We start from the raw sequence: 10,733 nt of genomic DNA on the forward strand, positions 1-10,733 counted from the left end.
AAGCGACCAGAACTTGTGTGATTTCTTTAGAAGCTACAGCACTGAGAAGCGACCAGAACTTGTGTGATTTCTTTAGAAGCTACAGCACTGAGAAGCGACCAGAACTTGTGTGATTTCTTTAGAAGCTGCAGCACTGAGAAGCGACCAGAACTTGTGTGATTTCTTTAGAAACTACAGCACTGAGAAGCGACCAGAACTTGTGTGATTTCTTTAGAAGCTACAGCACTGAGAAGCGACCAGAACTTGTGTGATTTCTTTAGAAACTACAGCACTGAGAAGCGACCAGAACTTGTGCGATTTCTTTAGAAGCTACAGCACCACTTGGAGGAGGAATATAGTTAAATTATACACTGACACCAGTGATAACGATATAACGGTTGCTCACCCAAGTAACACGAGTAAGGTGAATAAAATATTGACCAGTCTTCGAAAAAAACAACAGTAACAACAACAACAAAATATAGTTGTTTAAACAAAGTCCACGTGTGTGACTCTTTGCGATCTTTTCACGAGCTTATTTGTTTTGGGATAATTGAGATTTTTTTCCTTTTTATTTATCTGGAATCAAATTTCAAAATCTTTTGTTCAGTTTATTTGTTGGTTTTCGGAGCAAAGCCACGTTGGGCTATCTGCTGTGTCCAGTGCGGGGAATCGAACCTCGGATTCTAGCGTTGTAAGCCCGTAACCTTACCGCTGTCCCTTTTTTGTTCGGACGTAAAAATGATTGATTGGTCGTTTTTGATCCAAAATGAAGAAATAAAAGGAAATGCGAATTAGAATTAATTACTACCGGGGATGATGCTTCTGTCACGACCACATTCCTTATATCATGAAGCATTCACGCGTGACTCCGCGTCTGTCATAATGTAATGTCTAACGTGACGTGCAAAACAGCACATTTCAAAATTCCCTAATAATGAAACGAGCCCTGCAATTTGCTCTGACACTTAAGATGAAGTGGTTACATCTTTACAATTTTCAAGACAGCATTTTTCCCGTCAGTCCTGAAGTATCATCATTTAGACGAATGCAAAGGATACAAGTTTCATGACTTTACGAATTAGTAATTAATTAATAATGCACTCTTGTGGCCGTAATCAGTCTTGGAACCCTGTTTTTACTGGCCTTGACCAAAGTTTTTTTTCGTTTTGAGTTTACTTATTGATTCTGTATATTTCATTGCAAGTTACAGCTTTTACAGTAAGTAAGATTTGTTTTAAGAATGGGTACAACATTTTGACCACAAGTACACAAGTTTAACCGTTTGATTTGTTTAGTTTTTGTTTGTAATTAAGCACGAAGCTACACAGTGGGCTATCTGTGCTCTGCCCATCACGGGAATCGAAACCCGGTTTCTAGCGTTGTAAGTCCGCAGACATACCGATGCACCACTGGGGGGGGGATTTACCGTTTGATTCCAACTTCTTCATAAGACGGACATTATCATTTGGACAAATGCTAAAGCATCATAAGACGAACACCATTTATTCAAATGTTAAGGCATCATGAGACAGTCTAGACCCATAAATAAATGAGGCTCCAGGAAGAACATATATAGATTGTTTGTTTTGAGAGCAAAGACACGCCCCCTAGTGGCACAGCGGTATATCTGCGAACTGACAACGCTATAAACCAGGTTTCGATACCCGTGGTGGGCATAGCACAAATAGCCCTTTGTGTAGTTTTGGGCTTAATTTCAAACAAACAAACAAACAAACCAATTGGAATAAATTTCTAAGAAAAATAGGGTTAAATGGTTCATCTGAAGGGAAAACTTTGTATACAGGAGTGAGATATGACGTTAGATTTTCCTTTTATATCCGACACTGTTGTCAAGGCAACATCTTGTCGTATCCATAAAACTATGCATGAGTGTGTTTGATACAAATTACAACTCGTGTTAAGGTACAGGCTGTTTGGGTAGACTTTAACTCCACTCGGCGCTACTTCGGCTGTCATTATATGCGTCCAGATGAATTATATAACTGTAATAATTTGTGAACAGGTCAATTCAAATCACTGCAATTATATGCGTCCAGATCAATCTTAACAAACGTCTCAGTTTTAGCTAATTAAGTTTCATTACTCACAAACTTGGGAAATGTTTTCCTGACCACAGTATCACTTCTTATCAGCCTAGCTAAGTGAACTGAACTGACCATGCGGAGGTCAATTTTGTGTACATAACCAGGACCTTCATCAACCATTTAAATTATTTACTACTTCGTTTATATATATATATGATTAATTACGATTAATCTAGGGTTAAATTACTCATTCCTACACACGATTTATCACAGAGTCTCAAAACACATGGCTTGTTAGAATTTTAACTACATGCCAGATATGCTTCCTTCAATTAGAGTTTTAAGTGTTACATTTCTCATTTGTTATGGTTAATATTCTTATTCCACCTATCTTATGATAAATCATTTAATATAATACTAGACATAATTCCGCAGAGTCCCCGAAAGTGTTCTATTTCAAGAGTAAATAAAACCAAAATTAAGAGTAGCACATATTTTTGTTTCTTGCTTTTGAAGTTCATATGTCGTGTTGTGTTGTAGCCTACAAATTGCACAATTCTTCTCGTGATTCATGGCATGCGCATGTTTTAATGACGTCACGATAGTACAAATTGCAATGTTAAGCGTCCCTTATGGGATGTCATTTTAGTGTCTACTGATTGACTGACAGACAACACACTACTGAATAGTGGTGCGAGTGGTTAAAACAGATGAACCCTCCAGATGGCCTTTAGTCCCCTTTCGGGAAAATCATGTATAGATGTATTATGACCGAGTGTGGTCCACTAGTTAGCGTGCCGAACTGTGGATGTGAGGTTTCTAGGTTCATGTCCCGTTTCTGCCAAAAATAAAATAAAAACTGCGCTACACACTTTGGAGCAGTGACTGCGTTAAAAGAGTGAAGGTCAAATACTAACGATGCGGTTTAAAAGGAGTAGCCCAAGATTTTGCGGTGGGAGGAGTTAACTAAGTGTCTAATCTCTAGTCTATCAGCTCAAAAATTAGGGACAGTTAGCCCAGATAGTTCTCGTGTAGCTTTGCGTTAAATTCAACAAACAAATTTTATTTTGTTAGAGTATGTACTTTTTCGATATTTTTGGTAATTTCGGATTACGTTTTATGAATATGGAAATATTTTCCGTACAATAGTCATCCAAGTAATGTGCAATTTCTAGTGACAGGGAAAGTGGGTTTTTAGGTTGTATCTACAGAAATATAAATTACAAGTTTAAAGAGATTATAATATCATTATACGGGTCATTGGTTTAGCGACATTTGAAGTTCTGTGTTCAGTCATGGGCTTCTTTCCTCAAAAAAGGACATTGAATTCTTGGAAAGAGTTCAGAGAAGGGCTACTAGGATGATGACTAGGTTGGATATGTTATCATATGAGGATAGGCTAAGATCTCTGAACTTGTTTTCTCTTGAACAAATAAGAGTTAGAGGTGTCCTGATTGAGGTGTTTAAGAATGTTAAGGAAGTTGGATTGTAAAGGAGGATCGGATTGAGGTGTTTAAGAATATTAAGGAACTTGGGTTGTAAAGGATGATCTGATTGAGGTTTTAAGAATGTTAAGGAACTTGGATTGTAAAGGAGGATCGGATTGAGGTGTTTAAGAATGTTAAGGAACTTGGACTGTAAAGGAGGATCGGATTGAGGGGTTTAAGAATATTAAGGAATTTGGATTGTAAAGGAGGATCTGATTGAGGTGTTTAAGAATATTAAGGAACTTGGGTTGTAAAGGAGGATCTGATTGAGGTTTTTAAGAATGTTAAGGAACTTGGATTGTAAAGGAGGATTGGATTGAGGTGTTTAAGAATGTTAAGAAACTTGAATTGAAAAAGGAGGATCTGATTGAGGTGTTTAAGAATGTTAAGGAACTTGGATTGTAAATGAGGATCTGATTTAGATGTTTAAGATTGTAAAGGAGGATTTGATTGAGATGTTTAAAATTGTAAAGGAGGATCTGATTGAGGTGTTTAAGAATGTAAAGGAATTTGATAGTGTTGATGCATCATCTTTTTTTTCATACTTAATGGTGAGAATAGTAGGATTGGAAGACACAAATATAAATTTTGACAGGGTAGGAGTCATCTTCAGCTATTTTTTTAACAGGGTGGTTAGAGTGATTAGCCTCTGGAACGGGTTGCCTTCAGATGTAGTGGATGCAGTTAATGTAAGGGAAATCTTGATAAATATTTGAATGATGAGGGGTGACTCTGTGTTTAAAAAACAACAACAAGATTTTAGTTTCATTTAGGGAATAGGACAGCCTAGCCTTGTTGTATTTTAATGTTATGTTATTTAAATCGTTATATCTTGCAGCTTGTACACCAAAATATTCATAATGTGTGTGTGGAGGAGGGGATCAGTTAATAAAATTGCTAATGTATGTTTTTTGTTTCTGTTTTCTGTAGGTATGGATACAAATATCACTCTGTGGCAATTTTTGCTAGAGTTGTTATTAAGCAACCAATACAACCACATCATAACATGGACCAACAGTGAAGGAGAATTCAAACTGTTGAACGCAGAAGAAGTTGCTCGAATGTGGGGTTTGAGAAAAAACAAATTGAATATGAATTACGACAAACTAAGCCGAGCTCTCAGGTACTATTATGACAAAAATATCATCAAGAAAGTGTTAGGGCAAAAATTCGTTTATCGTTTCGTGTCCTTCCCTGAAATCATGAAAGTCGAGCACAAGATCCCTTTCCACCTAAAAATGGACGGTATAGCAAAGACAAAAGGAATTTATTTTCATAAATTACCATTTATTCTTCCATCACTGGCACGTACGTTGTCCACTTCTGAAACTAAGCTGGACTCTCATCAACAAACTGTTCCTCTAGACCTAAGGGAAGACAGTGAAAAGAAACTAATTAAGAATGAGAAACACAAGGTGGAAGCTAAGAGGAACATCGTGACATCTACAGTTCAAAGTTCATCGCGGTTACAAATGACCTCTTCTAATGGATCTGGGGCCAAAAGATTGAGTAAAGATGATGAGGCACAGAGTGGTTTACCTTTGCAGCCACATAATAAACGAATAAAAGTTGAGGTTAATACAGATTCCAGTTCATTTTCTTTACCTTCATCGAAGGTTGATTGTCCTCCTAAATATTCGATAACAGTAGCTTCAACAATTTCTACCACTTCTAAATCGAAACCAAAACCACCTCCAATACAAGCCGTCCCATTGAGCCCAGGAAGTAGTCCACAGCCATATACGAGTGGATTTGCCTCTTTGCAGACACCTGTTGTCACCTTTACCAGTCCTTTTCTATCGCAAAGTAAGACACCTTTAATACCTACACACCCCTGGACACCTTTAAGTCCTGTACAACTGACAAGTCCCCATTATTCCCCCGGCGCAACAACCCATTTTCAGTTTCCACCGCACGTGTCTAGTTTTGGATTTGGTTCATATTCACCATTCACTAAATTATTCAATAGTCACTTTTCTCCTTTAGAGCAAAAAGTTGTGTTGTCACAGACCAAGTCTATTCCCGTGGAACAGTGAGACAATGATGTAAAACAGTAGTGTTGTAATATTCCCGTGGAACAGTGATACAATGATGTAAAACAGTGTTGTAATATTCCCGTGGAACAGTGATACAATGATGTAAAACAGTGTTGTAATATTCCCGTGGAACAGTGATACAATGATGTAAAACAGTGTTGTAATATTCCCGTGGAACAGTGAGACAGTGATTAAAAAAAGTAGCTCTGCTTGTCATCTACCAAAATTAATTTCCATAAATCATAGAACAGGAGCGTGGTTTTTTCAAAAGGTTTGGGGGTGGGGGGACAAGAATGACTGACCTCGCGTGGGCCACAACTTCAGTCGGGGCCCCTACGCTGTGGCGTAATTTGTGTATATCTTTTAATCCGGCATAACTAAAAATGTGTCACCAGAGTTTGAGGAAGCTCTGTCGCCTTCCCCTCAAATAGCGTCCTTGACAGAGAAACAGTGATGTATAAACGTAGTGTTGTAATATACCGTGGATAAATGAGGCAGTGATGAATAAACGTATCTTTGTCTGTCACCTATCAAGTCCATTCCACAGAACAGTGCATAAAAGAACAATTGTCATCGTCCAAGTCCATTCCCGGCGAACAGAGGGATGATTATGTGTGTCAGTAGTGTTATAACTTATCCATCCCGTTCACAGGGAACAGTAAAGGTGTGATCTGTATAAGAAGGTGTGCCACCAACAGAGTGGTGGTTTTTAAAATTAGAGTCATTATTGACCGAGTCCCGTCCCGTGGAAGTGGTTAAGCAATGTACACACAAAGAGTGGATTTTTTTCAATGACATTTCATTAAAGTTTTTGTATGGAAACTGGCGCGCCAACAGAGAGTTATGCCCTCTCTTGGGCCAGAAGTATCGAAATGACATTTCATTAAAGTTTTTGTATGGAAACTGAGGCGCCAACAGAGAGTTATGCCCTCTCTCGGGCCAGAAGTATCGAAATGAAGGTAACTTTGGAGTTATGGATGGGAAGGAGTCAAAAAAAGGCATCGAAGAGAGAAACGACTTTATATAAAAGTAACTTTACCATGGCCAACCAGTTGTGTTTTGTTATTTTGAAATTTTAACCTGTTTTGATTAAGTGAGAGCTAACTGATTAAATCGATTAGAGGTAAATTATGTTAAAAGATACATACATGTATCTTAATTAAAAAAACAAAGAGCACGTATCTAAATGTTGCCTCAGATTTTCTAATTTTCAAAATTCGAAACCCCTCGTCTATTTTCAAGTGTTTTATTAAAGCGCCACCTGTAGAAAAACATAATTGGTGATAACTTTTGCTTGGTATCGCCTAACGGCGAGATGCATAGGTGCTTATTATCAGTCTGGTTTTTCAAAGAATAAAACACTTTATTTTATGTTTCTGGATTGTTTTGGTTTGGTTTGGTTTGAATTTCGCGCAAAGCTACTCGAGGGCTATCTGCGCTAGCCGTCCCTAATTTAGCAGTGTAAGACTAGAGGAAAGGCAGCTAGTCATCACCACCCACCGCCAACTCTTGGGCTACTCTTTTACCAACGAATAGTGAGATTGACCGTCACATTATAACGCCCAAACGTCTGAAAGGGCGAGCATGTTTGGTGTGACAGGGATTCGAACACGCGACCCACATATTGCGAGTCGAGCTCCCTAACGACCTGGCCAAGCCGGGCCTTGTTTCTGGAAATGACTGATGAATGAGACTCTGGGTTTTTTTTTTTTTTACCTGCCCGAATGAAGACAATCGCGTATAGAAAAATACTTACCGTCGTACATCAATACATCAGCACACTGAAACCTTTAATAATTAGATCACTTTGAACCAGTACCTGGGTGATTTTGCTGTTAACGATACTTTTGGCCATAATTCTTACCAGAGGATTCAATCAAATTTGGAGAAGACTTAGGCCTAAATCAACACCCATGTTATGCTAAAAATGCAAAATAGTTTTTATAAGTAAAAATATAACTTAACAAGTTCGAAGTCAAATTTAAACACATTAGTAAGTAAGATTTAATATAATGAATATGCTCTTACTTACAAATCGCATAAGTGTACCAGTTGTTTATTACCTAGGTCGATATCAATTCAAAAAACATTAACATACTTGTAAACATTCCTGTATTTGTAATATATATATAAACCAACATCTCAAGCTAGTGGATGCTACACAAATGACCAACATTCATATTTCTAGGCCCTGACTGCGTAACTTGACATCAAAGATGAATGACTTCCGGTATACGCTTCTGTTTAGCAACAGATAACATACAGTGAACATATTGTAAGATACACTGTAACAGAACTAACTTTACTATGTATATATAGATATGCTGTAGCCATAAATCGCTGTCATAGATCAAGTCTATTACCATGGAACACTAATCTATACAAACAGTTTGTCAATGACCTCAGTCCAGTGGCACAGTGGTCTGTACGGATAGTTTGTCAATGACCTCAGTCCAGTGGCACAGTGGTCTATACGGATAGTTTATCAATGACCAAGGTCAGTCCAGTGGCACAGTGGTCTATACGGATAGTTTATCAATGACCAAGGTCAGTCCAGTGGCACAGTGGTCTATACGGATAGTTCATCAATGACCAAGGTCAGTCCAGTAGCACAGTGGTCTATACGGATAGTTTATCAATGACAGTTTATCAATGGAAGGGACAAACAAAACCGTTTAATATAGTAGCAGAATCTATACTCGAGATCTGGGGAAATGGGTTTCATCAGGAGCGTGTTGTCTTCGGAAATCTTCCATTTACCTAGAACAAAACCGTTTAATATAGAAGCAGAATCTATACTCGAGATCTGGGGAAATGGGTTTCATCAGGAGCGTGTTGTCTTCGGAAATCTCTCATCTACCTGCCTAACCACGTAAGAATAATTGGAAATAAACCAAAAAAAATTAACACGAAACGAAATGGATAGTAATGAGTTCATGTATTAAGAATTCCATTACAATATATTTCTGAGCAAAGAAATGTAGTAACAATATATTTCTGAGCAAAGAAATGTAGTAACAATATATTTCTAAATCGAAGTAAAACGAAACAGTTTATAGGTCTCCTAAATCTCTGGGATTGCGCGTGTCTAATTCTTAAAAGGAACGCTCATTATTATTACATTTCTTAACTCAGAAATATATTGTTACTACATTTCTTAGTTCAAAAATATATTGTTACTACATTTCTTAGTTCAGAAATATATTGTTACTACATTTCTTAGTTCAGAAATATATTGTTACTACATTTCTTAGACAACTAGTCATCACCACCAAGGGAAGGCACCACCGCAACCAACTCTTGGGCTACTCTTTTACCAACGAATAGTGGGATTTACCGTCACATTATAACGCCCACACGGCTGAAAGGTCGAGCATGTTTGGTGTTACGGGGATTCGAACCCGCGACCCTCAGCCAGCGCTTTAACCACCTGGCCATGCCGAACCTGTTAAATGTAAACCATCTTACACGATTATATTATATCATATCCAATGCCCTTTGTTCTCCTGAAGAACAGTAGTTAACCATTCGAAAGTGCTCGAGTTTTGGGTCTCGTTTTGAAAATATTACAACTTTTTGTAGGTGATCCTGTGTGCTAACTACTTAACCTGGATATCCAATGTTCTGTGAGACTTCCCTCGAAGGAATATTTTCTTATACATGTACTGAACTATTCTAGGCTCGTAACTTTCCAAATTATCTAGTTCCTACATTTGATTATAACTTTAGCCATTATTTTACTCTGACTAGTGACACCAGGTGTCATCTACATTCGCACTTCCCTCTAGTTTTACACTGCTAAATTAGGGACGGTTAGCGTAGATAACCCTCGTGTAGCTTTGCGCGAAATTAAAAAAACAAACAAACAAAACAATATATTTAACGTACTCTTAATTAAAGATAATTTCTTACTTTTATTCAATAGCTCATGCGGCTATAATCTTATCTATACTGGGGGTATTTCGCATCGATTTTATAACAGTAGCGTTCATACAAATTATGAGATTGTTCCAATCTTAAACGTATAAAGATTGAACATGAAAACCCATGCTGCTCGGCTGAAACGTAATATGTTTAATTTTTGAGCTGCTACGTAGCTATACTATATCTCTATAAGAACAGAGTAAATTTGCTTTTAATGTGTGTTTTTCTATAGCAAAGTCACATCGGACTATCTGCTGTGCCCCCCGAGGGGAATCGAACTCCTAATTTTAGCGTTATAAATCTCAAGACTTACCTCTGTCCCACCGGGGGACTGCTTTTAATCAGCGATCAATATTTTTAAAGCTTGCAGTCTAAAATGTATTTGAGATAACTATTACTCTTGTGTTACCAATAACTTCGTAAGTTGAGGAAGGATTCGGTGAAATATTTTCCACCCTTTGCTTAATGAGTAAAAAAAAAATATATATATATATATATATATATTTTAAACTTTCTGTACTTTATTACAGAAGTAATTGTTATTTGTGTATCATGAAATTGTTTTGTAAAAATAAATTTTGTTTCCGAAGATTATCACTTTGTCATTTGTTCATTATTCTTACGCTATGAATGGCTTGATGTTTATGCAAAGAACGCTCAAAGAAAGGTAAAAAAATTATTATGTTTCTTGCTTCGTTCCGTGACGCTGTTAACCAGTCAGATGTTTTAGGTCAATTAAGGTTTCTTGTGTTTAAACAATTGGCAGGACTTAAGTTTTACCAATCGACTTGTAACACTCGAAATGTGTTAATTTCAAATTGCCATTGAAGCGCTGATTTGAAGTTGGTTTAAAGGTAAACATTTTAAGAACTTTTATGAAGATGTGTGTAAATTGAACATGGGCGATTATCTAATAGGTGACTGTACACTTCCTAATTTTGAGCTTTACAAGTCAATTGGCTTAATCCAAAGTCCCGCCAACTTTGTTTTCTAGTATCAATTGAAATAAATACTGAAAGTTACAAGATTCAAAACACAACAAATTACTTGGAAACATCATTTTTTTTGGCCGGCTTTCTAATATCAATTGAAATAAATACTGAAAGTTACAAGATTCAAAACACAACAAATTACTTGGCAACATAATTTTTTTGGCCGGCTTTCTAATATCAATTGAAATAAATATTGAAAGTTACAAGATTCAAAACACAACAAATTACTTGGCAACATAATTTTTTTGGCCGGCTTTCTAATATCAA

At 37.0% G+C, this 10,733-nt stretch overlaps 1 protein-coding gene across 3 annotated transcripts in view; it reads left to right on the forward strand.

The window, feature by feature from the left end:
* The window catches only part of LOC106474264 (ETS domain-containing protein Elk-4-like), a 17,929-nt gene extending 11,003 nt beyond the window's left edge, over positions 1-6,926 (forward strand). For all 3 annotated transcript variants that reach the window (XM_013934953.2, XM_022402599.1, XM_022402600.1), the window contains one exon: positions 4,445-6,926. In XM_013934953.2, the coding sequence (XP_013790407.2) occupies positions 4,445-5,550 (1,106 nt within the window). In that variant the 3' untranslated portion in view covers positions 5,551-6,926. The remainder of the gene's footprint in view (positions 1-4,444) is intronic.
* The last annotated feature ends 3,807 nt before the right edge of the window (positions 6,927-10,733 follow it).

The sequence above is a fragment of the Limulus polyphemus genome, unplaced genomic scaffold (genome assembly GCF_000517525.1).
Source record: "Limulus polyphemus unplaced genomic scaffold, Limulus_polyphemus-2.1.2 Scaffold7003, whole genome shotgun sequence".
Taxonomy (NCBI): Eukaryota; Metazoa; Arthropoda; class Merostomata; order Xiphosura; family Limulidae; genus Limulus; species Limulus polyphemus.